Source organism: Vulpes lagopus, chromosome 7, assembly GCF_018345385.1.
Source record: "Vulpes lagopus strain Blue_001 chromosome 7, ASM1834538v1, whole genome shotgun sequence".
NCBI lineage: Eukaryota > Metazoa > Chordata > Mammalia > Carnivora > Canidae > Vulpes > Vulpes lagopus.
The window spans coordinates 31,523,626-31,550,338 of NC_054830.1; the positions used below are offsets into that span (position 1 = coordinate 31,523,626).

Sequence of the window (26,713 nt, forward strand, 5' to 3'; positions counted from 1 at the left end):
GTCCATAGAAAAGCAATCCATGCAGGTCCTCTCTGGACTTTCACCTACCTAACCGATGTCCAGCTCTTAAACTTTTCTCTTCCCCAAGAGCTAGTCTACCTGCCAATCAGTCATTTGAAAGACAACAGGAGAAAATTCATGTAATTGCCTCTTCTAATCTTGCTTTCTCTGTGTATCTGGACCTTCCTCCATTGGCTTATTATGAAAGGAACATCTTTACAAGCCAACATGTCAAACTTCTTACACTGAAAAATTTATAACTTTTTTTCTGGGGGAGGAAGTAGTTTATGTAATTAGTTTGCTGGTGGGTGGATATTTATACCCCTCAAAAACTGAGATTTGCATACATATCTGAGTCTGTATCCAGAGAAATATACCTCAGTGGAAGGGAGAAAAGTTATCTTAGTCATTATTGAATTAGACGCTCATCCTCCAACTTTGCATTACTCTACTGGGAATTCAGATAGGACCACTATTTGTCCTTGTTGGTTTTGTCTTTCCCTCCTGCTAACCATTTGGCAAAGAAATGGCTCAAAATATCATTATAAAAGGATGAGACAAGAAGAAATAAAACCAGCTAAAATGTAAATGGCTATAAGATAAAAGACTTGGCATTAGAAGGGGCTAAAATTAGGTTGATGGTTATGTATAAATTTAAATTATTCCTACACTATTCTGAGATCTACTCAAATGGAAACTCAGGAGTTGGGGCAAAAGGGAAATGGTAGTTATAAATTTGGTTTTGGAATCATTCAGACCAGTACTATCTCTTCTTTGTGATACTACACAAAATGCTTAACCATGGCAAACATCTCTTTCTAATTCTGCTCGACAGAGGCATGAAATGATGGTGAATAAGCATCTCACACCTAACATGCCCAAAGCATAAGCCCTGGTCTTTCTCCATAAACTCTTCCTTCCTATAGTCCCCTTCATTTTAGTCAATGGAAGCTCCATCCTTCTGCTTATTCTGTGCACAACATTTGGAGTTACCCCAACTCCTCTCTTTGTCTAAAATCCACACCCAAACTCTCAGCTAATCCTTAGGCACTACCTTAAAAATATATTCCCACCACTTCCCACCAATTCCCACCACTTCCACTGTGAACATCTAAGCCACTCACTCATGGTCTTTTCCAATCTGACTCACTGCAGTGATTTTCTAATTGTCTCCCTGTTTCCACCTTTATTCCTCCCATAGCTTCCTCTAAATTCAGAAGCCAGAGTCAGTCTTTTAAAACAAATCCATGTTTCTACTCAACTTGCCTCCACACAATGGCTTCCTACCTCATTGAGTGTTAGCAAAAATCCTTCCAAAAGCCTAACCCTTCCTTCCTTGTCCCATGATTTACCCCCCTGTTCCTCTCCCTCAGTTTTATCTCTAATTTCATATCCTACCACCCATCCCTCTAACTCAGCCACACTAGCCTCCTTGCTACTGCTAAGATGTGCTTGGCATACTCCAGTCTCTAGGTCTTAACCCCAAATACTCTTCTTCTAGATATCTACATGGCTTGATTTTGTATTTTCCCGTATCTCTGTTCAAATATCCCCTTCTTAAAGGAGACTTGCCTGATCTCCTTAATTGTACAGTTCCCATCCCCTCTTCCATGCTATTTTTTATCCTTCTTCTCTAAGAATTCTTGTCTGTTTTGTTCACTGCTATATCAGTGGCTACAGCAGTGACTGGCTTATAGAAAACATTCAAGTACTTACAGAATATGCAAGTGAATGCATGAGTGAGTAAATGAATAGCATCTCAATGAACCCAGAGCCACTTATCTCACAAGAACTTTTAAGGATTAAGAAAGCATCCTGCACAATGCTCAGTTCATTGCAGGGACCAAATAAACAACTATTGTTCTCTCTTATCTTCTGCGTCTATTCAGTCCAAAACTGGCTAAGTACTCTTGTGGGTAAATATTTAATTCCTAATGACAGAACTAAATACTACACAGGGGACACCTAAACAGAAGGTTATCTGAGGATGTGATATAAGACAAATTGACAGCAAACAGCATTAGCTAGGAACTTAGAATACTACTCTGCCCTGCAAAGGCAAGACTATTGTTTTGAAAGCTGGCTCTAAGACATTGACACCATCCTATACCCTGAGTGGCCCTGAGTCACATAATGTTGTTTCTCCTTCCTAACATGTCACTTTACAATGATCCTTTTCCCATACGGAAAAAATGTAAATATATGAACCAAAAATAAACTATGAAGTTATGTATGGACATGAATGGGTTCTACACAGGTTGGGTATTTTCTCTCTCTTCTGGCTATAAACATCTAAAAGCAAAAAACTGAAGACTCTTACTGCTGTTCCAAAAACAGTGTCTCAGCTTAAGTTTCCTTTCATTTAAGAAAAGGCTCTCAAAGTATAAGATATCCAGGGCTGCAAAACCCAAAATCAAGCTTGAAATTTTATAGAGTGAATTTGATAGAAATGAGTCATTGCCACCATCCTTCACACTCTCTGCAAACTAGCCACCACAAGCCTCTTTGGCAAGTGGGATAATTGTTACCCAAATTTTAGGATCTAGTCGTGTCAAGAAAGACCTAGTTTTCTTAGTCTAGCAGACTTTTCCTTAAAAACGAGCCAATTCTCATCATACTAGGGTGTTGTATGATGGTGGGAAAGCCAGACCCTTTCAGAGCACTGACTGGGGAATTCCGGGAGACCAAATCTAATTTCTGAGTTCCTCTGAGAACCATTAAAAATCAAGTGAATTGTTAAAATTGTTCTATTTAAAAATGCAAGTATTCAGCTACCTCCCACTTTTGATAAGTAAAATAAACAAAACCGGGAACCTGGCGAAAACCCTTGAAAAATACTCAGATACTAAGGACTCAGCTTCAGTAACTTTTAAAAAGCAGAGGAGAGCTGAACTGGTTTCCACTTGAGCAAGTGCTTGTTTCTTTCATGTGTCACAAATCAAAATCAGTATTTCTAGAACTTTTGAAAGCCCTACCAGAGAGGAAGTGGAAAGCAGGGGGCTTGGGAATCAGTCAGGTCTAGCTTTAAGAATTACTGACAAAAAAAAAAAAAAAAAATTACTGATCATATGATACTGGGAAACTTACTTGCCTTCTGACAGCTCAGTTTTCCTACCCGCATAATGGACATAATAATAAGGTTGATTTTGCAAGATTTTATGAGGATTGCAGTAATGCATACAAAGCATCAGGCCCAGGGCTTGGTTCACCAAAATGTTCAGTAAATAAGGATCTTTGCTATTATTTCTCCACTTCCAGTTAAATTATATAATTAGAATTAGGTTTATAATTCAGATTATAATTAGGTAAAAGACAAAAATCAATTTCTAATTTTTAAAAAATTTACTTATTTATGAGAGACACAGAGAGAGAGGCAGAGACATAGGCAGAGGGAGAAGCAAGATATCTGCGGGGAGTCTGATGCAGGACTTGATCCCGGGACGTTGGGATCACACCCTGAGCCGAAGGCAGACACTCAACCATGGAGCCACCCAGGTATCAGTTTTTAATTTTAAAGTGTTTTTTACATAGTCCGTTAGAATTTAAGGTTGTAGTTAATTCTAGAAGGTGGCACTCACTTGCCTTATGGAGAACCATCTCTTCTACATTGGGCACCAATGTACATACATTCTAATTAAATTTTCTGTGGTCTTCCATCAAGAAAACTTTAAACATTGTGGGACAAATCCAGTATTTCATTAGCACTTAGGTCCTACCATAAAACTTCTGAAGTTGATGATCGTATGTTGGGGTTATTTTGCTTGCCTTTCCTCTACTGAGTTTCACTGGTCCAAAAGCTATGGAGTTACTACTAGTGCTTAGGGGGCCATTGTTAGTGACCTTTTGGAAGGAGAAGTATTGAGACTGATTTCATTCTAGGGCCAGGAGATGTATCATATCAAATGCATCTCTGACCCACCTTTTTCAGAGTTGAGCCTGCAATTCTGAGAATATACGCATGTGTAATGTGGAGATTGGAGTTGGTAAATATAGCATTGGCCTTCTGCTAAATGAGGAAAGATTTACAAAGTGGAAAAGGGAAGGTATGGAGCAGCAGAGCTTCGGAAACTTCCTTCCTCCAAAGTTCACGTACTGAAAAGCCAATTTAATGCCACACATCTGGAAAATCTGATCACCTAACGTATGGCTTACTCTAAAGGATGAAAAAAACTGGTGGGAAATAATTGATGGAATTGATGGTGAAAACCTGGCGATCTCTACAACATGAAAGTTTATCTTCCCAGAAAGGAGAAGGAACAATTTTATAATCTTAAAGACTTCTCTGACTTAAAAAAAGAGAATTTGGTATCAAACACATTTGGGAAATGCTGTAGACTATACCCACATAATACCCATAAGAATATGGAAAAAAAAAAGTTCTGCTGTAGGAAATCCATAGAACTACAGAGAGGAGGCGATGTAACTCTCCCAGAGGATGTGGCAATGTTTGAGGACATTTTTGGTCATCACAACCAAGAGGATATACTTTTGCCATCCATTGGGTAGAGGTAAAGGATGCTGCTAAACATCTGACAAGGCACAGACCAGCCCCCCAACAAAGAATTATCTGGTCTCAAATGTCAACAGTGCTGAGACTGGCATATTCTAATTTATACCTATTTATAACCCATAAAATACTTTCTTTACCACTGCCTTAGTCTCCAATTAAAAACACAGTCTGCTACCCAGATAAACATACAAATTAGTAATTAATCCTACTTTTTAAAAGTATCCGAAAGAAAAACCAAATATTCAATGTCTGTTGCCAATTCCTAGATATAACTTTAATTATGAGTCTTCCCTCTCCTCACCAGATGTCTCTTCAGGGTTTCTTAACCTTGGCACTATTTCAACATTTTGGGTGAGATAATTCTATGTTGTTAGGGGCTATGCTGGGCATTGTAGGATGCTTATCAACACCCTTGGCTTCCATTTATTAGATTTCAGTAGCACCCTCAACCTCTTCGTGACATTTGTCCCCAGACATTACCTAATGTCCACCAGGGGGTAAAAATCACCCCCAACTGAAAACTACTGAATTATCCTAAGGTTTTCAGTAAGTCCAACAAGCTCTCAAAACTGAATTGATTTTAACTGACTCAGTAGGGGTGGGGCCAAAGAGCTATTTAGCGGATGGAAGTGGTAAAGGGCCTGCTGGAATCCAAGATCAAGGTCTAGACTACAAGGGTTGGGAAGTCCTAGTCTCTAGAGAACGTGACATGTACAACGTGAAACCAATTCCCACACACAGCAATGAAGATGTCCACTACAAACATGCCCTTCTGCACAGCACTTCCTCCCTGACATCATGTCCCTGACCTGCCACTGCTAAGAGGTTCCCGGATATTTCACATCTGATTAAGAGACAATCAATGAGAAGGAAATCATGATTTCACCAAAAACCCCCCACAAACTGCAATGCAATAGGTGAGTTGGCTGGGTGAAGGCTTTTTATTAAGTGCAAGGAAAATAAACAACACACATTTTTGAAAAAAAGAAGAAAAAAATCCTTAGTTTTCAAAGGAATCTGGGCTTTACTAGGGGAGCAGTAGATGAAAAAAAAAAAAAAAGATGAGTCTGCATACAGCCACGTATTTACTTGCAAAACTTGTAATGAAAGTCTGGGTTTCCCTGGGTAAAGGGGAGCAAAAAACCCACATCATTACCAGAGGTCTTTCATTTTAGCTGCATGGGTGGGAGGGGTCTGAGGGAGGAAGGGAGATGGGGACAAGGAGGAGAGAAAGTCATGGGAAATAAGCCAATGAAAAACTAGGAAAGATTCTGTTTTTGCTGAGCATTGGCTACAGCACTCACTTTTATTATGATGTGACAGTATAAATCTGAGATTAAAAACAGCTTCCTAAAATATGTCAGAATTTATAAAGTCCTGAAATAAATCTAGACCTACTCTTCACTTCCTTTGAAGTAAAATACACACTCTGAATCTGTTTCTTTAGGAAATTTTAACAATAACTTATTTTGAAATATATCAAACTTATAGAAAAAATGCAAGATCATCACAAAGAACTCCCTTTTTCCAATTGCCGACATTTTACCACACTTGCTCTTTCCTCCCTCTCTATATGATTATGGTATATATGTATATATGAGTGACTTCATGACATATGTCTCATCATCTCCAAAACTCTAGCTTCTCCTAATCAAGGACACTCTCCTACATAAACAGCATACAATTCTCCAAGTCGGGAAATCACTATTGATACACCACCAACATCCAACCCTATGTGTTATTTTTTCACTTGATCTTAGCCAAAAGGCCGAGAAGCGATTTTGTGTTATTTTTTAATTATTCCTGTGTAGAGGTTCACACTTAATTTCCATATTCCTAGGCCAATGCAATCAGGATTTCAGCTCCTGAGTAGCTTGGCTCATTCATTCATTCATTCATTTTGACACTGTTTATGGTATGCCCACTTTGGGTAAGGCAATAAGCTTAAACAGTAGGCCTGTTCAGCTCAAAGGAAATTAAGATTTGGGGCAATTAAGTAAGTGTTTTGTTAATAGGTTTTTCACTTGAAATGTGGTGACTATATTTCTTTGTTTTAGCTAAGAAGAAAAAAAGCAAACCTGTTATTTTTTCCATTATATTTTCCCTCTCTTCATCTCACAGAGCTCCCAGATCATAACCAAGTCTTATCTTTCACCCACCATGTGGATGGAGGAATACAGTGGTTGGGACAATAAGGAGTGAAGAACAGAATGTAAGGCCAGAACCCAAAATGGTTGACTGTTCTACTGATGGGAACAGAAGAGACTCAGCAATGCCCAAAGAAGAGCTTAGTTTTAGCTTTAGAAACAGTTTGGAAGATATCTCAATGTGTTTGATGGGTTTTATTTCAACCAGAGAGCTTTTAGTGTGAAATCACTTTTTAATAAATTTTAATTTCATAATTCACTTGTAGGGCAGTAGATTACATTTTACAACAAACCTCATCACCACAAACATCTGCAAATTCCCTAATTGGCTTTTACAGAATCTGAGCTATTGTTCTGATTATCTATATATCCAAAAAAAACCTCTTAGATTTATATTACCCCAATTTATTTCATTTCTCTTTGTATATTAATATGTCAGAAATATCACCCAATGCCTGTTTAATAAATATGGGATGCCTTTTTCTCGAAATCTTCAAAGAACCTAAATTTTGCTCCCTACATGGTTTAATTTGAGGAGAAATAATTTTCTCATATTCATCCCTTTAGAGCTCTGAGCAAAATTTGTTAATGGCTCAGGAATTTCAGAATGTTTCAAATAGTTGCAATTTGGGAGAACAGAAAATCTTAAATTTCCTCTTTCCACAAAGGTTACATTTTACCACTTCACCAACTAAAGACCAAAATGAGGGGATTATATCTTGGTTAAAACCCGGGATTGAAGGTCAGAAAGTCCCAGGTTCAAGTCCTAACTCAGCCCCTTCTCAACAGGGTGACCTAGACCCAAGTAGTTAACTTCTCTGATGGTGCTAACTTCACCAGGTAGAGAGGATTAAATTAGACAATATGGGTGAATTGCTTTGTAGAATTCCTAGCAAAAAGTAAGTGCTCCAAAATGTGCTCACTATAATTAAAATAAAAAATAATAATCAAATAATTAAAATAAAAAATCAAAGCCCTCTTTATAATCATGGAAAGGAATACATTGTGCAAAATTAAGCAAAGGAAAAAAAACCCAGCTCTTTTGTGGACACCTGAAGCTATTCATCCACTTGCTGAGATCCTGAGAATTATTTTACTTATCTCCCATTTCAATGTATAGCCAACCAGAGAGTGAACATAACAAATTATTACGTGCTTCTTAAAAGGAGACCACCTGAATGGTTTAGAGTTTAATTCAGATGTCACCCTAAAGGGAAAAACAACAACAACTACCTGGCCACTGAAAAAGAGAATTGATGACATCATCAATCTGCAGCCAATGTTGTTGCATACATTTTAATTTCAAGGGGGTGTCAGCATGGGGCATGAACATGAATGAATCCACAAGGATTTTCTTAACACTGGGGAGGCTATGTTTTGCAAGCTAAATGAAAAACATAGTGATGGAGGAGACACTGCCTCAACTCTGATTCTTCTAAAGTGTCTTTCAAACACAGCCCCTTAAAGCTAATCTGCTCAACCTTTACCTACAGGGCTCGGTGAATATGAAAAGCTGCCATCCTGAAACTTCCTTCAAAGAGGGACTGATCTCTTGGAATTCAAGCTTCTACAAGGTGACTACCCGGTGTTTCCCATTTTTGTCTTCTATAAAGCATCAATCAAGCCTTGCCCTTTCGGCCCATTGAACACATAAACACTCTTTCTCCTTAACTGAACTTACTGCCACGATGAACTTGAACTCTAAGACGCACAAGAGGAGAGTTGTTTTAACAGCTGCTTTTACACTGAGGGCCTGGAGTTACTACTCTCAAGACAGCTGGTTCTGATAAGCCTCTCTTTGCACTGTCCTGTTTTTGCTAATGCCCAGCTGTCAGGGAACACCCACTGCAGTGTTCCAAAGCAAAGGCACAGAGCAGCATGAAAGGCAAGAGAATGGTACTCACTTGGCTGCAAGGGCATCCTACCTAGGGACCCTTTACAAGCTGACACAGGGTTTTTGTCTCCAATTGACTTTTATAAGTTTATTGATTTCTTGGTTAGTTGAGTATTAATTGCAAAAGATGTATTGCTGCCTGAGGTTGCCTGCCCAGTATGGTAGCTACCAGTCACCGGTAGCTGTTTAGAGTAATTAAAATTAGATACATTTTAAAGAGCAGTACCCTTGTTGCACTTAGCCACATTTCAAGTGCTCCATATTGGCCACATGGGGCTAGTAGCTTCCGTATTGGAAAGCAAAAAGAGAGACTATTTCCATCAATTGAAGAATGTTACTGGACTACATTGGCCAACGCACAGCCTCTTTCTAATAGGAAAAAGGGGATGCAGATCTGGCTAAGAGTAATGGTTTTGGCGGCACAGCCTGTACTGATTACCTTCCACACTACTTCCTGTACACTCTTTTTTTTGGCCGCCAATGTTCCATTTTATAAATTTTTGGAAAGGGAAGTTGTGGTCTTTAAAACCACCTATGAAAATGATCTCCCATTTTAGAGGAAACAAAGCAACAAGAAGCAAAGGTGGTGGTGTGGCAATCCATACATTCCAGATTTTTTTTATTGGTAATCATTAAATAACACAGGGGAAAAATGAACCTCAGCCAGGACTTCCTACACTTCTGTGGAGGCTGAGGACCCTAAAGGGGAGAGATGGAAAGCCAGGCCCTCTGCTTCTCCTGGCTCTCAGACCATTGAACTCATGTCTGGGTTAAAACGTTAAGAGTGAATAGAAGCACACTCTCTGATAGGAGGTTTGTAAAGGTTCCATGGCATCAGCCAGAAAGCATTTGTCCCTGAAAATGATTGTGTAATTGTGCACTTAAAAAGAAAGATAGGATTGATAATTTTTATTTAGTGAACAAAGACCATTAGCAATTGTGTGTGTGTGTATAGATATACATACCCACACCCACACACACTCTAAGAGCAAGCTTTATTTTTATTTTTTGTGGTTGTAATGAGGCTGCCAGGAAAAAATGTGTCAGTTCTTTAATTATATGTGTAATTAGTTTTGTTTAATACCAATTTTCTCTTTCTCCACTCAAATGCCTAGCTCTATTCATTGCTGTATCCTTAGCACCTAGAACTGTGCCTGGTTCACAGTAGGCATTTAAAAGTATTTGCTGAAAGATAAATGATGTCCCTTTTTAAGGAATGACCTAGAATTGTTTACTCCCTCTCCGTAAAATAAATCTTCCTCGACTGCCTTTACTAATCAGGATTCCCTCCCAACCAATTAGACGTGGACCCAATCTCTACCTCCCACACCACATTCCAAAGTTCCTATTCCTCTCTGTTCCAGAAGGACAGCTCGCTGACGTGAGTCAGTGAGAGGGCCTACACTCCTCCACAGTGTCTAATAACTCTCCTATCCCTGCTTCCCCCACCTTTGGACTTTTAAAAACTGCAAAAATAGAAATCTGTCAAGCTATCATGAAATATCAGCTGTCAGGAGGCAGGAACAGAGTCTCCCATAGGCACACAATCACTGTAAACAATGAAAAACAAAAAGCTGGCTAAGTTTTAACTCCAATGAGATAGATGCAGGCGTTTCACTTGTTTTGATTAAAAAAAAAAACAACAAAAAACTCTTAGCTCAATAATGTGCTTATTTCTTTTTTAAAAGGCACTAGCTGTATATTTAAGCTGTGTCTTCATTAGTAAAAAAAAATTTTATGTTTATGAAAAATGAGTATGCATTTTGCAATGTGATAGTCCTTACAGTCAAAATCTTTGTATCATCCTCCTAATCTGGCTGATGTGATAACATTAAAATGAAAGAGACGTGTTCTACTACTCTTCCCAAAATATAACCAGTTGTCTGAAGTGTTTATAACAACTGGTTATGGGAATTCACCCATACAGAAATAAATTTGGATTTTCTGTGGCTGGAGTCAAATGGGCAATGTCAATATTAGGCAAATAATGTTGAGGTTTCTGGTGTCTGAGTTTTAGGTATATCCTTTATTTTTGAATATCAACAGGAGTATAAAAATCTCATTCTGAATATGGGCTGTTTCTATCAGATGAAGCAGGATCGGTATCATCAGTGCAGTGACATTGATGTCTTATTATAGATTGATCATCTATAAGATTGATCATCTTATTAAGATGATCACATAGTCAAATGGATTCATAAGAGTGCTACCATCATGGGGTAATATGGGGGTAAATACGATGTGTGTTTGCTTAACTTGGCTTGGTGTATAGTAAATACTCAGTAAAAGTTAGCTATCATCATCTGCTTTGGAGAACCTATCTTATTTCACACCTTATATAAACCTTACATGCATGTAAGGGTCTCCCTGATTTCGGGCCTTTCAAGCCTCAATTACTGTTCTAAACCACATGTGGAATGGAGGCTCAGTAGGGGCACGTGGAACCAAGGAGTGTCAGGGGTCATCTTTATGATGTACAATTTTTTCAAAACTGCAGGCTCTCTTAAAACTTTCAAGTTTACTGAGACCACATTTTATTTTTCTTTAATAAACAATTCTTTCTGAAATGTATTGCAGGTGAACAAATAACAAAATTGACAAATGCTGAAGTCTTTTATAGTTATCTGAACACAAAGAGTAAGGTGTGATCAAATTTGTGCACATTAGGTTAGTGTTTTCCTATTCCTAGCTCTTCTTACATGTTTAGAACCATGTCTTTTAATCACTTGTTTTGTCTTCTGGCTATGTTTTATCATTATCTACAAATTCAATAAGTGGAGCATTCACATTTCATAGTTGAGACTCAGTGAATCAGGACAACAGTACGAGGAAAAGAAAAAAAAACCAACAAAATGTTAAGCCTCGTATATTTTTGTTTATATCACCAATTCAGAATTTTTTTTTTAAGGATCCCTTTAAAATACACATTTTAAACTACCCAATTACATAAAGCTTGCCAGGTGGCCACTCAGATTTGGGAGAGGGACGTACAGGTGGAGCAGATTTACAAAATTAAAATGTATCTTTTTAAAACCAAGAGAAACATATACATGCATTTCTAATTCACATAGCCTATTTGCCTTTACAGTCTGCTGATAAACACTGATTTTTAAACATTGTATATAAAATTAAATAACATGGAAAAAATAAATATGCTTTATTATATAAACATAGAAATCTGTACTGCTCAAAATATTCAGATAATACTAGGCTCGGCTGCTCAAAACTGTATTCAGAAAGTATGGTAGTGATATTTACAGTCTTTATTTTTGCTAGAGATAGATGCAGTGAGGTGATAAAATACTGTTGTCAGACATTTTTCTCTTCCTACCTAAGGAAGCTGCAAACTTTAATATGAAAATGAGGTAGACACAAATTCGTAAGTTGGCCAGGCAGAAACAAAAGCACGGTTCCTTTGTGAGCTCATAAATTCTCATTATTCGGGTCGACAAGCATTTTTCCAAAGCACCTAAAGCAAGGCTCAGAGAACACTTTTAGGTTTGTCATGAAAAACCCAAACAAGCAGTTTCTCCTAAGGAGTACCACAGTCTACAGGATGACCAGCAAGCAGACTCATAGGGCACTGCAGAGGGGAATGCTACAGGACCAGCTTGGAGAGATGACATCACCTGCAACCTCTGTTACTTTAATGATCTCGATGGATCTGCATACTGTAGAATGCTGCGGATTTTTAACCCACTTTCTGCTGTGGTTTGATAGCACAGAGCTCTCTTTCCAACATATTGTCTAGTGATGGGCTGTGTGCATTCCCTCCTCAGTCTGCTCCCCGGACTGGCTGCAGGAGCCAACAGAAAGGTGTATTGGTGTAAGAGCCTCATTTTGAAATCAGAACATTACCAAGTAAGAGTGCAAGGACACATGCAAAAGAGGACAGGAAAGGCTGGATTTTTGGAGGACGTTTTTCACCATTATGATTCTAAATCTGCAATGACATGAGCAGGTAGTAAGGGTCTAAATGGGTACTTGAACCCGACATTTACCAAAGTCTCATTTTAGAGGCTCTGGTAGCCATGCTAACGGTGATTTGGCATTTCTTTCCTAAATATTGCTTCTTAGTAACAATTGTTGAATGAGGCCATCTCCATTTTGACCTTGGAAAAGACCTACTCACACAGCAGTTGCTTCTGGACACTATCTCTAGAGTGTGAAAATCTGGGAAGAGAAAGCAAACCTACTGAAGGACTAATTGCTACTCTTGGTCTCTAATAAATCGAGTCTGCTTTCAAGAGAAAGCAAGTGTTAGCACCTCAAATATACTTTTTGTTGTTGTTAATTTCACTGTCAGTTACAATGATGAAGCACCATAGGAGTGGCTTTATGGCTATTAACACGATTCACTGAGGTATGCTTAAATTTAGAATTGCTCAGAAATGTACCAAAGCATCCACAAAAACCAACATAAAAGTAAAATCAAAGTCCTACAGTAAGAATCTGAATGACTGCCCTCACACACATATATTTAAGTAATATATTACAGATGTATCTATTTAAATAAAATGCTTTTGATTTCATTATTTAAAAATCACAATTAGAAGCCTTGCACAGTGGCTTTGCTCCTAGAGGCATTTAAATATATACTTGAATAGCGATCACTTTACAAAGGAAGCATTGAAATCATATTGGCAGCAAAGACATTTTAAAAATCCACGTATTCTCTTCTGTGTATAATTGAGCATTAGCATCTCTTTCTCTTTTTCTGTGTGTGTTTCAGAAAACTGTGCAGAGTTAAGAAAAACAACTATAATAAAATATTAAGGTTTTCAGCTAAATTAGTAGATCAGATTTTAAAATTTAAGCATTTAAGCTCTTAAGAAATATCTGTGGCAGAGGATGGTGATCCTGTGTAAAAAAAAAATGAGTGGTATTTAGAGAGCATTCAAGGAAGAGAATGCTATGGAAACCCATATAATATATGTTATACATTGTGTATAATGTGTATACATACACATATATGTATACAGTATATACTATGATTATATTCTATGTCTGTGTATATGTACACACACACCCCCTCTGAAGGTTAGATTTTTTTGTTGTTGTTAAAATTAAAGAAAAACAACTTTTTAGAGGGCGAGTAGTTTCTGAGACACAACTCTGATGTGGTGTGGCTGTTGGCCGAGTAAACAGGTAAAAATATAATGGGCTCAAGGGGGAAAATTTCATGAAAAATATGTCATAGGTGACTTAGAGAAGTTGGGAATGCCAGAAGATGTTCCTGACATTCCATAGTCGTTCCTGATCTTTTTCAAAACATTCATTTTGGGAGGGTGCCAGTACTACAGACAAAATGCTTCAGGTGAATATGCATCTGACTCTGCATGGCATTTCTTAAGCTTGTGAATGAAAGCCTTACAGCCCAGCTAAATAGTACCAGTAGAGATGATACTCTAAATTTTTCTAGGCTTCTACTTAATGCTAAGAACAGTGGTTATAGAGCAAGGTTCTACCTGCAGATGCAGTCTCACACCCTGAAACCCTCGGCTGTTAGAAGCAACAGTATTGGTCACTTCATTTCAGTTAATCTGCTCTTTATCTGGTTTCAGGAATGGTTAAGACTTTTCCTCAGAATCCTAAGGAATAAAAAAGGCTTGTGGATATGACTTCATGTAATACTAAACTCATATTCAGTGCAATTAGTATATTTACAGACACATTGTCTCTATTTCCATGAAATAGCCCTACCGGCTCCATTGATTATAATACAACGTTAGCCAAAGTATTGTTCTGATATAGGCAACCTTCTGTTGCCAAGAGCTGCCCCAGAAGTTTGCATAGTGTATTTACAGTGGCAAACCTGTCTCACAGTGTCAGCTAAGCAGATAGCAAGTGAAGCCTAGAACCAGAGCAAAAAATCGTCAAACGACGGGCTTTGTGTCTTGGGGAATGAGAGAGAACATTTTGGATACCTTGAAAGGCACCAAGTCGCTGAGTCCACTGTTGTCGGTCATTTTCAGAATATTTTCTGTATTTTGTGGGTACAACCTTTGTGGTCATTGTGATGAGAGCTGTACCCAAGTCACATAGAGAGGCAAATTAGTCACTGAAGAAAAAATTGCTTTGGCCTCAATACACAGGTATCTTTCCCCAAAAGTCAAAACTCCTGTAGTTCAGGAAAGGAAAGAATGTCTGCTATTGAGTTGTCTGCTTAAATCTCTTTGGAGCTTAATAACTACATGAACTTTTTCCATTTCTTTGAAATATCTATATACGCAGTCTTGCTTTTCTAAAAAAACAGACGCTACTCCTTGACATTGGCCCCAGGCCTCTATGAGGTACATGTATTCGGTAAAGTCACTTTGGCAAAATCACAAAAAAATTAATTCTGTTGTGTGTCAACATGAAGAAAACCATAGACCACAGCCCAGTTTCAGGGATGCCCTTGAGTGTATGACAGTCATCTGCCGCCGAGGAGTGCCCCAGAATACCTTGGAATTGGGTATGTTAGTTAAGATAGTTTGGTTAACAAACATTAATAGTTAGGGCCGTACCGAACTCCAAGGGCCAGTATTCCACGCAGCGTCTTGAGGACAAGCATGTGTGTTACACTGCTCACGATCTGGAGGCTTATCAAGGATTTCACAGCTCAAATCTGGAAACCGTTCACCGCTGGGCCGCTGACAGACCACCAGTCTTGTCCGCAAGCCTCCACCACACAGCTTAGTGCACTGGAAGAGGAGAAAGCAATGCTGTGGTCACTCTGAATGGCCAATGACAAATTATATTTTCTTTCCCATAAGGACAGTTTCTTAACCAGAAATTTAACAGATTCTCCATCACGGCATTGGGCAAGGTCAGTCTCTAGGCAGACCTGAGTCCTATTACCAAGGCATTATATATGAAAGGATGGAACTGTCTATCTTAATGGTAAATATTCTTTATTGAGTGCTTCCTCTTCACCTGGACTAAATACTTTTTAACATTATGGCATTCTGTCATCAAGAGGAGATTATAATTATCTGCCCTGTTTTATAAATGGGACAACTGAGCTTAAAGGAAGTTAATTAACTTGATCAAGGTCAGTTCAATAGCAAGTGACTAGCATAAGATTACAGCCTTTTCTTTGACGGCTATGAAACTAAAAAATCAAACAAATAAAATTCCCCAAACCACCGAGTACCAAATAAAGGACATAATGACTTAGTGGGTTTTATTTTCTGGTAACTTCTAAGAAGTTGTCACCAACTTTTGGCTATTCTGTGACGCCAATCTCCATAGATCTTTTTGACGTTACGATATTTTATGCTCTCTCCGAATCTCAGGATAATGACGACTTTCCCCGGGGTGAATAAACAATGTGGTGGGAATGTTGGATAAAGTTCTGACTCTGGCTAGACCCAAACTTCTGAGGCAGGAACAAGTTGTATTTCTTGGACAGTGCTGCCGTGCTCACATCCAGGAACACTGACATTTGGCTTTCCTGCTGTGTCAAGGCCAGATCTCCCACAGAATTTGGAATGATCTGGTCTGTGCTGACAGCAAGCATCCCAGTGAATGCGTGTACTCTCCTGGCTTTGGTCCAATTACAGAAGCTTAATCACAGGCCCCGCAGGACATAACTCTGTGAGGAGTTTTGGGAAACCCATAATACATGAGTCTTGAAGCCTGACTCTCCCTTCTGCCTTTCAGCAAAGCCCTCCAGAATGACGTACTGTCAACGGAAGTCAACAGAACGCTCCATTATGACTGCCTATGACTACTGGGTTATGTGAAATGTGGGCACGTGATTTCGGTTAGCCAGGAGTGTGAACTAACATGCCCATCCATCTCACTTGTCTTTTTCCCCTCTTTTGGCACTGGGGTCTCCAAGATGTTAATCTTCATGTTTTATTTTATAGATTTTACAGTCAAGACAGACCAATGCAACAAGCTCTAAATATGTGCTCTCCCTGTGGACTCAAGAGTAGAGAGAGACAGCCTTGGTTAATTACACACAAAACAATAAGCATCTAAACCTTACACAGAAGAGTAGCTCACAACCCCATTTGATAATAACAGTAATACTAACAATAAACAGTATTAGCAGTAGTAATGATAATGATTATCATTATTATAATAGCAGTTAACTTTGACCGAAGACTATGTGCAAGGTATCTGACCCGCACTATGTCAGAGAGTAGTCATAAATTGGTGCCATTATTATGCCCATTTACAGACGATGTTATAGACATTTGGCAAAGTTGTAAAATTTGCCGAGGCCACAAAGCTTGTAAGAGTCAGGGCTGGGAGTGGAATCTAGTTCTGTCGTTCCAAACACTCTACTGCCCCTCGTTGGTCATCGGATGCCACTTTTAAAAGGTAACAGCTGAAGAATTTTATTATTTGATATTATTCAGCTAATTATTCTCTTCCATCATTAAAATGCATCACCTCCAATGGGAATAACAGCACCTATTCATATTAGTTTCATCAAGGACTAGAAATACTAGGATTTGGTCTCATCAAGGATTTTAAATATGCCATGGGAACAAGAGTGCATCACAAACACCCCAAAACTATGAAAAAGATGGCAATGCTTTCTTGGACCAATTTAACACATATTTCCAATTACCTTAAAAGTATCCATTTTTTCATCAGAGGTTAACCAACAATTCAACCTAGCATTTATCTGCATGCTTTGCTAATTTTCCTCTCCCATGTATTTAAAAGGTGTCTCTACTTGATAATAAAACACACTCTTAAAATAATAGTCCAGAATGAAGACAGGTCTCCTACTTAATCTCGATTGCAGAAGCTTCCACTAGAACTCATTCTTTGTCCTTAAAATAAGCTATGAACAACAGCACAGTTTGGTCAGCAAAATTGCTCTGCCTTTTTTCCCCCCAAGGATGTACAAACGGATGGCTGTCTCTCACCTCTCCCCAGTTGCCGTAAGCCCACTGAGGACAAGGGCCAGATTCACAGGCTCTTTGCTCATCGGGTTTTATCCTCTCCACGCAGTCATTGGCGGTGTATCCGTTTTCATCCTGACACACGACCACGCGCCGCTGGGATCCACCAGCACAAGTACTGGAACACTGAACACATCACAAATCAGTCAGCAGGTTAATCCCCACCTCCATCTGCACCTTAGGGACGTAAAAAATAGCTGGTTGGAAAGTCAGAGACAAATGTGACAGAATGAGTTCTCAAGTTGTCTGGACGATGGGCAAAGAGCAAGCATGAGAATATCCCTTCTTTTTTTTTTTTTTTTGAGAATTTCCCTTCTGTGGGGCTGTCTCATGCACATGCCCTTATCAACACCTGGACGGCAGCAACAGGGCTTCTCCTTTGCACAGGTTAGGCCCTCAGCAGGTGTTCAAAAGATGCCCCAGGAGTGATAATATAATGCCTTGTGACTTCCAAAGCAGTCCCATTTATTGTCTCCTTTTAACCCCTTCATGTCCCTGAGAAGTACTGAGGTGTTAACAGACACCACAGTCTACTGAGAAACTCTTCTTTTCAAAACTCAAGTGCTTATTTAGAACCAACATTGGACTTCTCTTTAAATGCAGAGGTCAAAAAAAATAAATAAATGCAGAGGTCAAATTATATGCTTAATGATACACCACTAGTTAAAATTGAGCTTCCATATTAAACTCATTCAATTACCCAAAGCATCATAGACTGCCACTTAGACATCATTTCCTCACAGGGAGTATTCCCTTCTCTCCCTCCACAATAGCCTTGACTTCAGTGGCTGATGGCAGCATGATATGTTTTTTAATATATTTTTTACTTCCCCAAGGACTTTAATTGGATTCCATATTGACAAGCCTCTCTTCAGGGGCACTTTCTGTGTACTGCTCTCTCTCATGGTTGTCACAGAATTATGTTTGCATTTCAGCTAATTTCCCACCCAAGCTTCTCATAGTTCTCTTATTTATCTACATCTTGAGTGTTTTTTTCTTTCCAGAATGCCCTTATCTTTTGAAAACCAATGTGTTTGCTAGTATCCTTCACTCTGACCCTTAACATGTAAAATCAGTTTGCCTATAAAAGAAAACAACTAGTCTCAAAGCAATGCAATTCCCATGAATAATTTATTAAGCCTCTAACTGCACTGGCAACCTTTTTTTTTTTTTTTTTTTAGTGCTGGGTTCTGATGACAGGTTTGTACTTTCTACCGAACTCTAGCTCAAACCAGGGTTATTTCAAAACACTTGCAGACAATGCTTCTTGCTGGTCAGCTTCTTCCAAATAAAGCTGTGAATGTATTTTTGGGCTTACTGCATGGGACCTAAGCTCAAATTCCCTGCTTATACTGGACAAATTATGCATTACTTTAAAACACATTGGGTTTAATTTTAAAATGTTAAAACAGGAAAATGGATTTATGACTTTTCTCTGAGAAAACATTTAGGCAACTTCTGATTTATAAAAATTCCATCTCTAGTCTCTGAGGATTCTGATCTAATGACTCTAAACTTGAACATACTTATTTTCTATTTTTAAACTGCTTAGGACATAATAGATATTACAGAATCATTATTTTAATTAACTTTGGGGACCAGAATTTATAATGTTAGGAAGGAACTTCCATATTGTAAGTACATTTGTAATATATATTCTGGCTCTTGAGTTTTTCCCTTGATAATACAATCTTGTATCATGCTTTTACTATGTCATCTGTGAGCATCACTGCCTCAATGAAATGGTAAGCTCCTTAAAGGATGGTTCAGTGCCATAACTTGTGTTTCTGTTAACTCCCATAGCACCAGTCACAGGATGTACTGCCTCGTCCAGTTAAAGTTACTGGAGACACCAGCTCTGTAAACCACATACTACCATCCCTCCGATATGGCTGATGGGAGCAAAACTGGTCACTTGATCCAAGGCCAACCAATCCACGGCTGCCCAGTGACCAATCAGATGCTTCCTACTGAAAATCTGACCAAAGAGATGGAGATAATGCTTAGCTGGGGCCAGGCAACTACACTGCACAGTCTTGAACTATCTAAACCCAGGGCCTGTTCGGGTCTTTATAATCCCAAGGACAAGTTAAGTATACTACATAATTTTTCTTCAGGTTCAATTTGGTCATTTTTTTTCCTGTTAATTAACAGAGATTCTTAGTTCTATCCCAAGTCACAGAATTTCACCTGCCACTTCTTTTGTTAACAGTCTTCCCATAATTTTTTAGAAGGATTTTATTTATTTATTTGAGGGAGAGGGGGACAGAGAATCTGAACCAGACCCTGAACTGAGCACAGGGACCAACGTCTAGCTCCATCCCACAACCACAAAGTCAAGACGTGAGCCAAGACCAAGAGTCAGACTCTTACTGGACTGAGTCACCCAGGCACCCTGCTGCAATCTTCCTGTCCTTTTAAGATGACATATTTTCCTAGGTAAACATTTCTTTGAATAAAACCTGCACCCATCATCCACACTGGCCAAGATAAGAAAGAATGGTCTTTGCAGGAGTAAGAGGTGATAGACATGTTTTTCCTACAGCCTAGGATACTTCCCCTGATATCTGGCAGCCCAATTCTCCTTAAAGAAATAATTTCTTCCCCAATGGTGGCACTATCTAGTAAAATGCACTGCCCTTCCCTGGTCAATGAGTGGGCAAGTGGAACAAGCCAGGCCCAGGAGACTTTCCTGAGATCTGAATCCTGAGCAGGGTAGATGAGAGTTAAAGGGATTCATTAAGACTTCTAAGAAACTCCCTATGGTTTCTCCCCCAGTTTGCATGTGCATTTTTTTAAAGGGTTGCAAATATTCAGATTTTATTATAAATAAAATACTGGTTTTTTTTTAACATAAAAAATGCCAAATGTTGCATTTTATTCACCACCCTGGAGAGCAAGACTGTAGAGATTAAGGCAAACAGCTAAAGTGAAGGCACATATAAAAGGGCCACAGTTGGAATTACAAGGACAAATTCCAGGGAACAGCTGTATGTGCCCCTGTGACACCCAGCATTCTGCAGCAGCCACCCTGTCAATTTTATTACATAAAATACAGATAACTAGAACTATACAAAAAAATAATGTATATTGCAGGAGTGTAATGAAGGTATTGTCTTATAATCTAATTTCTGCTCCATCTAGATAGGAGTTGGCAAGATACAGTATAAGGGCCAAATATGACCTGCTACCTGTTTCATAAATAAAGTTTTATTGGAACAGAGCCTTGGGGATCCCTGGGTGGCGCAGCGGTTTGGCGCCTGCCTTTGGCCCAGGGCGCGATCCTGGAGACCCGGGATCGAATCCCACATCGGGCTCCCGGTGCATGGAGCCTGCTTCTCCCTCTGCCTGTGTTTCTGCCTCTCTCTCTCTCTCTGACTATCATAAATAAAAAAAAAAAAAAAAAAAAAAAGGAACAGAGCCTTGCCCATTCATCTACATATTGTCTACACCTCCTTTTGTGATACAACAGCATAGCTGGTTAGTCGTGACAGAGACTATGCGATCCACATCACAGAAAATATTATCTGGCTGTTTGCAAAAAAAGATTTGCCAACTCCTGAGCTGGATCCCTAAAGATGCACTGCTCTCTGTCTCTACAGGGGCCAAATAAAAAGTTTTGTTTGCTCATTTCATTTTCACTTGAGTCAGCTTCTTTTCTTCTGTTCATAACCAGAGACTCCTGATTGGTAACAGGGGGGAGAATCTCACAGAGGATTCAGGTTCGTGCAGAAATATACTATAAAATGAGGCTTTTATTGCACAACCCACTGAAAACATTAGGTTCCCATTCTCCAGTGTTTAGGACTCTTTCCTGCTTTTCCTGCCATGGGAAACAGGAAAGAATCACACAGTTTGTGTACTGCACCAAGCAAAGATGCACGTACATTCCACAAACTCCTGGGAGCAGGTTAGCCACATCAAGCTAGAGCTGAAAAAATCACATAGTCCATCTTCAGCCTCACTTAATTTAGGAAAAAAAAAAAAAATCCCCAAACAAAAAACAGGCACAATGAGGAAAAGAATGGTATTGCCCATTGCTGCAAAAAGGTTACTTAATCCTCCTTAATTGGGAATACTGCCCAAGGGCATGATCATTCAATTTTAAAAGAATGCATCATCTCCAAATGTTGTCCTAAGTAAGAATAGCTTTAACTTTTTTTTTTAAAAGAGTTTGAGTGCTATCATTAGAATATACATGAGAGTTTTGAAATTTTTCAACCAGAAACATTGTAGGACAATCAGTGATTACTTCTCTTGATCACTTTTTAACTTCTTTGCGCACAAATCTCTTTTAACCCCGGCAAAGGACTTAAAGTGGAAAGCAAGCAAGGAGGATGGGAGAGAAGGTCCTGGGCCTTGCGACAGATGTTCTGCATACAACCAGGACTTGCAGTGGGTGAAAATGCTCGGTGGCTAATCAGTATTCACAGGAAAGGAAAATCTCATTTACTGAAACATAACCACCGTGGGAAACAGAGAGTTTCCTTCTAATGCTTTTTAGTTCAGAAATAATTAAACACAATTAGTGGTACGAGAAGGGAACTAATAGTAAACAATTAAAATGAAGACCCCAGAGTGATTCTTAGACACCTTCTAACTCCCCACATCTATGCAGGGTCCCTTTCTACCTTACCCCTCCTGCAGTTCCATTAGACACGTCCAGTATACCACAATTATTTGGAGGAAATTATTCAGTAAAAAAACCCCAAAAAGATTCAAAGCATATTTTCTCTGTGAATATTAAATATTTTTCAAGGTCTTCCTAACATGAAGGACAATGATAAGAATAATGAGAAAGGTCTTACTCTGGGGCAGGCAGCACACAGAGCACTTTATTTGTATATCACATTTATTTCCTACAACAACCCAGAAAAGCTGGAGTTACTGTTAACTTTGTTTCACAAACAAGGAACTGAGGCTCATGGAGAATATGGAACCCACTAAAGACCTCAGAATTTGAAAGTGTAAGTCCTTGGCTAAAACAGAGGCATCTTCATTCAGAGTCTGTACTGTTAACCATTAGGTTATGGTACTTCTAGAATTATCCAGGCTCATGTTGCCCTTCCCCCCCAATCCAGGACAATGAACTACTACTCTTTTTTTTTTTTTTAATCTGTCCGTTTAATTTCCTTATGGGTAGGAGCTGCCTGTCACCTTAGCCCCTGGGATTCATCAACATGGTCTTCACAGTACGGCCTAGAAGCCACTTGATCTTTTGCCCAGCTGTGAACGGACCCCCCCCGCCACCAGCTAAGGCAGCTTGTAGGTGCCTGCAGACAGTATCTGGGGGCACCTTTTCAGGGACTGCAACAAACCCATTAGGGTTCACCTGAAACAGATGAAAATGTACAATGCCAATCCCTTGTGAGAAAAAAGGCTTCAAAGGTGTTTCTAATCTGTTTGCCTCCGAAAGCTGAATGCGTGAAACAGAAGAAAGCAAGTTAAGAGAAAGACTTCAGGGAATACTCACTGCTCCCCAGGGGCCAGTCCTCCACTGGTTTCCACCAAGCACGTGGGTGCGGCTGGGGCCGGGGCTTCTGGGGCGGTAATCCTCACTCTGGAAGGGGTGCTGAGCGAGACCACTGTCTGGGGTCCGCTGAGGGCATGGTGATGTGGAACAGTCCTGGTCGGTTTCTGGGATGTAATCTGGGTCACACTCACTCTGATCAATCACGTGGTCACTGTAGTTGACACACACCACTTGCCGGGTCGCCCTGCCTTGCCCACACGTCACAGAGCACTACGTTGAACATCCAGAAAGAGAAAGGATTGGTCACTGGCTGTCACAGATCTATCAATGTGCATTTTCTGCGAATGGCCCACTGCTCACCCAGCTGCTCAGGCCCCAAAGCTTGGCGTCATCCTTTTCTGCTCCCTTGTCTTTCCACCCTACAGCCATTTCACTGAGAAACCCTGTCAGCTCAGTAGTCACAATACACCCCCAATCCAGCCACTTCCCATCATCTCCGTTGTCACCTGCCCCTGCCAGGATGCCTGCAATGGCTTTTCAGCTGGGATCCTACTTACAAACTTGACATTCTCTGCCCCAGCCCACATCTGCTCACATAACACAAACCTGACCCTTACAATAAAAGATCATGCCATTCTCTCCAGTGACTTCCCAATTCACTTTGAATAATGTCCAGAGTCCTCATCTTAGCCTGGAAGGCCCTCTGTATGGCCACTGGCTACCTCCTTGACCCATCCCTTGTCATTCTCTAGTTACTGCACTTCAGTTAAACTGAGCTTATGGATGTTTCCTGAACATGCCAAGAATACTCCCTATTTAGGATCTTTGCACCTGCTGTACCTTTTCCCATACAACATAGATGTCCACATGGCTCACTCACTCACTTCATTCATATCTTGCTCAATGTGCTGTTGGGCCTTCTCTGGCCACCCTAATAGCACATCCCATAATTCCCTATGCCTGACATTTTTCTAGCACTTGTCTGTGTTTGTTGCTATGTCTATATCTATATATTTCTTTATTTGTTCATTTATTAGAACTTCCATCAGAATAATCTCCATAAAGGCTGGGCTTTATTATTTGCTGTTCACTGCTTTTTCTACACTAAGATTTTATAAATATCTGATGCACAGACAGATATATTTAATGGAAGGATGGATGGATGGGCGGATGGACAGACTGATAGCTCAAGGCACAACAGTGAGATTATCTACCATTTATTGAGCACCTACTTTGTACTAAGCATTTAACATAAGCAATCTCAAGTAATACAACCATCTTGTAAGGTAGGTAGTAGGTATTCTGTTTTGGTCTTTTAAGAAAAAATTGAGGCTCAAAGACTTTAACCAGACTGCTCAAGGTCATGCAGCCAGTAAATGTCAAGATCCAGATTTTTACATGGCTTTTCTTGAAACTATTGCTCAAACTTATACATATGTTACAATATTTATTGAGATATTAATTCTCTATTTTCCTTATGGCCTCTTCTTATCTATCCTAAGCTTTGCATTTCCTGGGTTCTGGGATTTTTGCAAGGCAGAAAGTGGGAGCTGCCTGAAGACGAAGGTTTTTCTTTTCTTTTCTTTTTTAAAGATAGATAGATAGATAGATAGATAGATAGATAGATTTATTTATTTATTTATTTATTTATTTATTTATTTATTTATTTATTTATGAGAGGGATAGAGAGTGGGAGAGAGGGATGGAGCATGAGGAGGAACAGAAGGAGAGAGACAAGCAGACTCCACACTGAGTGCAGAGCCCAACAGAGGGCTCCAGTCCACAACCCTGAGATCATGACCTGAGTGGAAATCAAGAGTTAGACGCTTAACTCACTGAGCCACGCAGGTGCCCCGACAAAGGTTTTTCTACTTTTATAAAAGCCCATAGATGGTGTCTGGTGTGCACAGGAGGCCGAGCCCATGGTACTGGATGGGGGGGAGGGGGGTCTCACTTCCCACTTTTGACAGGGAAGCCAAGAGCCACTGGACTTCAAGAGTCTGAGATTACAGGAGGCATCCAGACTCAAGGTAAGAGGCCCTCTCCTTACTCCCCTCTTCTCCCTGGCCCTTTTGGTAATATAGTACCAAAAGGTACTATATTATATACTATATATATACTATATACTATATACTATATATACTATATAGTACCAAAAGGTACTATATATAAAGGTACCAGCTAATTATATTCTCATGTGACTCAATTAACATGAATATTTCCACTCAATCCACCAGGATGGGGCATATGTAAACTACATACTGATTCACACATTTTAACAACATCCATTTCTTGCACATCTGGTTAAGATTCATACCAGCTGTACACAGATAAGGCAAAATAATTTAAATCACAGACTAAGTCCAATTGTAAAATAATACCCATCGACATTTGGGACCTGTCCCTAGTTATCTGCTTATGGTTCCCCTAGTCATTTCCCAATTCCAAAGAATCCACTCGCTTACAGGGCTCCAGTCCAAAGCCTTCCACTGCCCACAGGGGGTCACAGAACATTCTTCCTTTGCCACTGGTCGAGGCAGGGTTACACAGGCGCTCTCGTCAGCCACAGAGCCGTCCTCATCCCGGCAGCTGACGTATCTCATCCGAGTACCTTTTCCACAAGTGGCTGAGCACTGAGTGTTGAAGTAAAATAAGGCAGGTATGTTATTTTGAAACGATGATTCACTGGACAGTAACCCACTTCCTACAGTCATGTCAGAGAACCTCTGCCTCCCCTTCCACCCTTCTCTATGTCTTCCTTCTATTTCTTACTGGTGTCCAAGACCCAAATCGCCACTGGGTTCTTGGTGCACTATGTGTGCTTCTCCTTGCTTCCGGGACAGCTGGGGGTGGGTGACAAGATGGTAATTCACAGTCCTAGATGTGAGAGAGGGAAAAAGGCCAAGGTTACCTTGAAGTTCATGCACACATTAATGGTCAAGGCAAATAAAAACTTAAGGGCTAAGAATTCTGATGCCTCGGATTTCTGTGTGATTCTGGGACAATCACATGTCATCTGTCAGCCACAGTGTTTTCAACTATAAAATGGAGTGTGATCTGAGTCACTCTATGTGTGTACTGATATAGGGCAGGAGTTGACCTATAATTTTTAATACCATAGTTACTTACCTGTTCAAGTGGAAAAAGAAAAAGTTATTGTAAAATGGCACATACATTGGGAAAGAACAGGATATCATCTCAAAATGTCAACTGTCAATTGTTTAAAATTCTGAAGACCAAATTCTGTTTGCACATTTCAATTAATTCCCTAATCAGAATTTGTTACTCATGAACTGATTTTCCAAGTTCACCTAAGGAGAACTCCCACGGTGTTGATGGTCAAATCTAGATCTAAGAGGTGTATTCAATATGCCAATGCCTGAAATGTATATAACACTCCTCAACCACTCAGAGGAAATCCCTATGATGAATTAAGATTATCTGGGTGTAGACAGCATTTTCAGATTTATAGATGGGAAAACAGAAATAATACTTGCTTACAATTTAGCAAATATTCTTTGATTAAATGCCTGAGATGTGCCAGGCATGGTGCAAAGAGTAGTAAGCTCACTGCTGAGCCTGATATTAGGGAGCTTACAAACCAAATGGAGAAATTCTATTACTTGGCTCCAGAACCTGTTAATCTTCTGCCCATGGTCCAAAGAAAATCTCAAGAAATTTTCCATATGCTTTAACTGTGGGAACTGCCCAAGACTTCATCGGATGTTACAAAATAATTTAAGAAGAAATGTGTATTTTGAATCCCTAAGGGAGTTGCTA

General features: G+C 39.5%; 1 protein-coding gene across 3 annotated transcripts in view; it reads right to left on the reverse strand.

The window, feature by feature from the left end:
- ADAMTS9 (ADAM metallopeptidase with thrombospondin type 1 motif 9) overlaps nucleotides 1-26,713 on the reverse strand; it is a 161,590-nt gene that overhangs the window by 53,083 nt on the left and 81,794 nt on the right. For all 3 annotated transcript variants that reach the window (XM_041761923.1, XM_041761924.1, XM_041761922.1), the window contains 5 exons: nucleotides 25,706-25,810; nucleotides 25,399-25,566; nucleotides 22,934-23,203; nucleotides 17,425-17,586; nucleotides 15,061-15,237 (listed from right to left, as the gene is read on the reverse strand). In XM_041761923.1, the coding sequence (XP_041617857.1) occupies nucleotides 15,061-15,237; nucleotides 17,425-17,586; nucleotides 22,934-23,203; nucleotides 25,399-25,566; nucleotides 25,706-25,810 (882 nt within the window). The remainder of the gene's footprint in view (nucleotides 1-15,060; nucleotides 15,238-17,424; nucleotides 17,587-22,933; nucleotides 23,204-25,398; nucleotides 25,567-25,705; nucleotides 25,811-26,713) is intronic.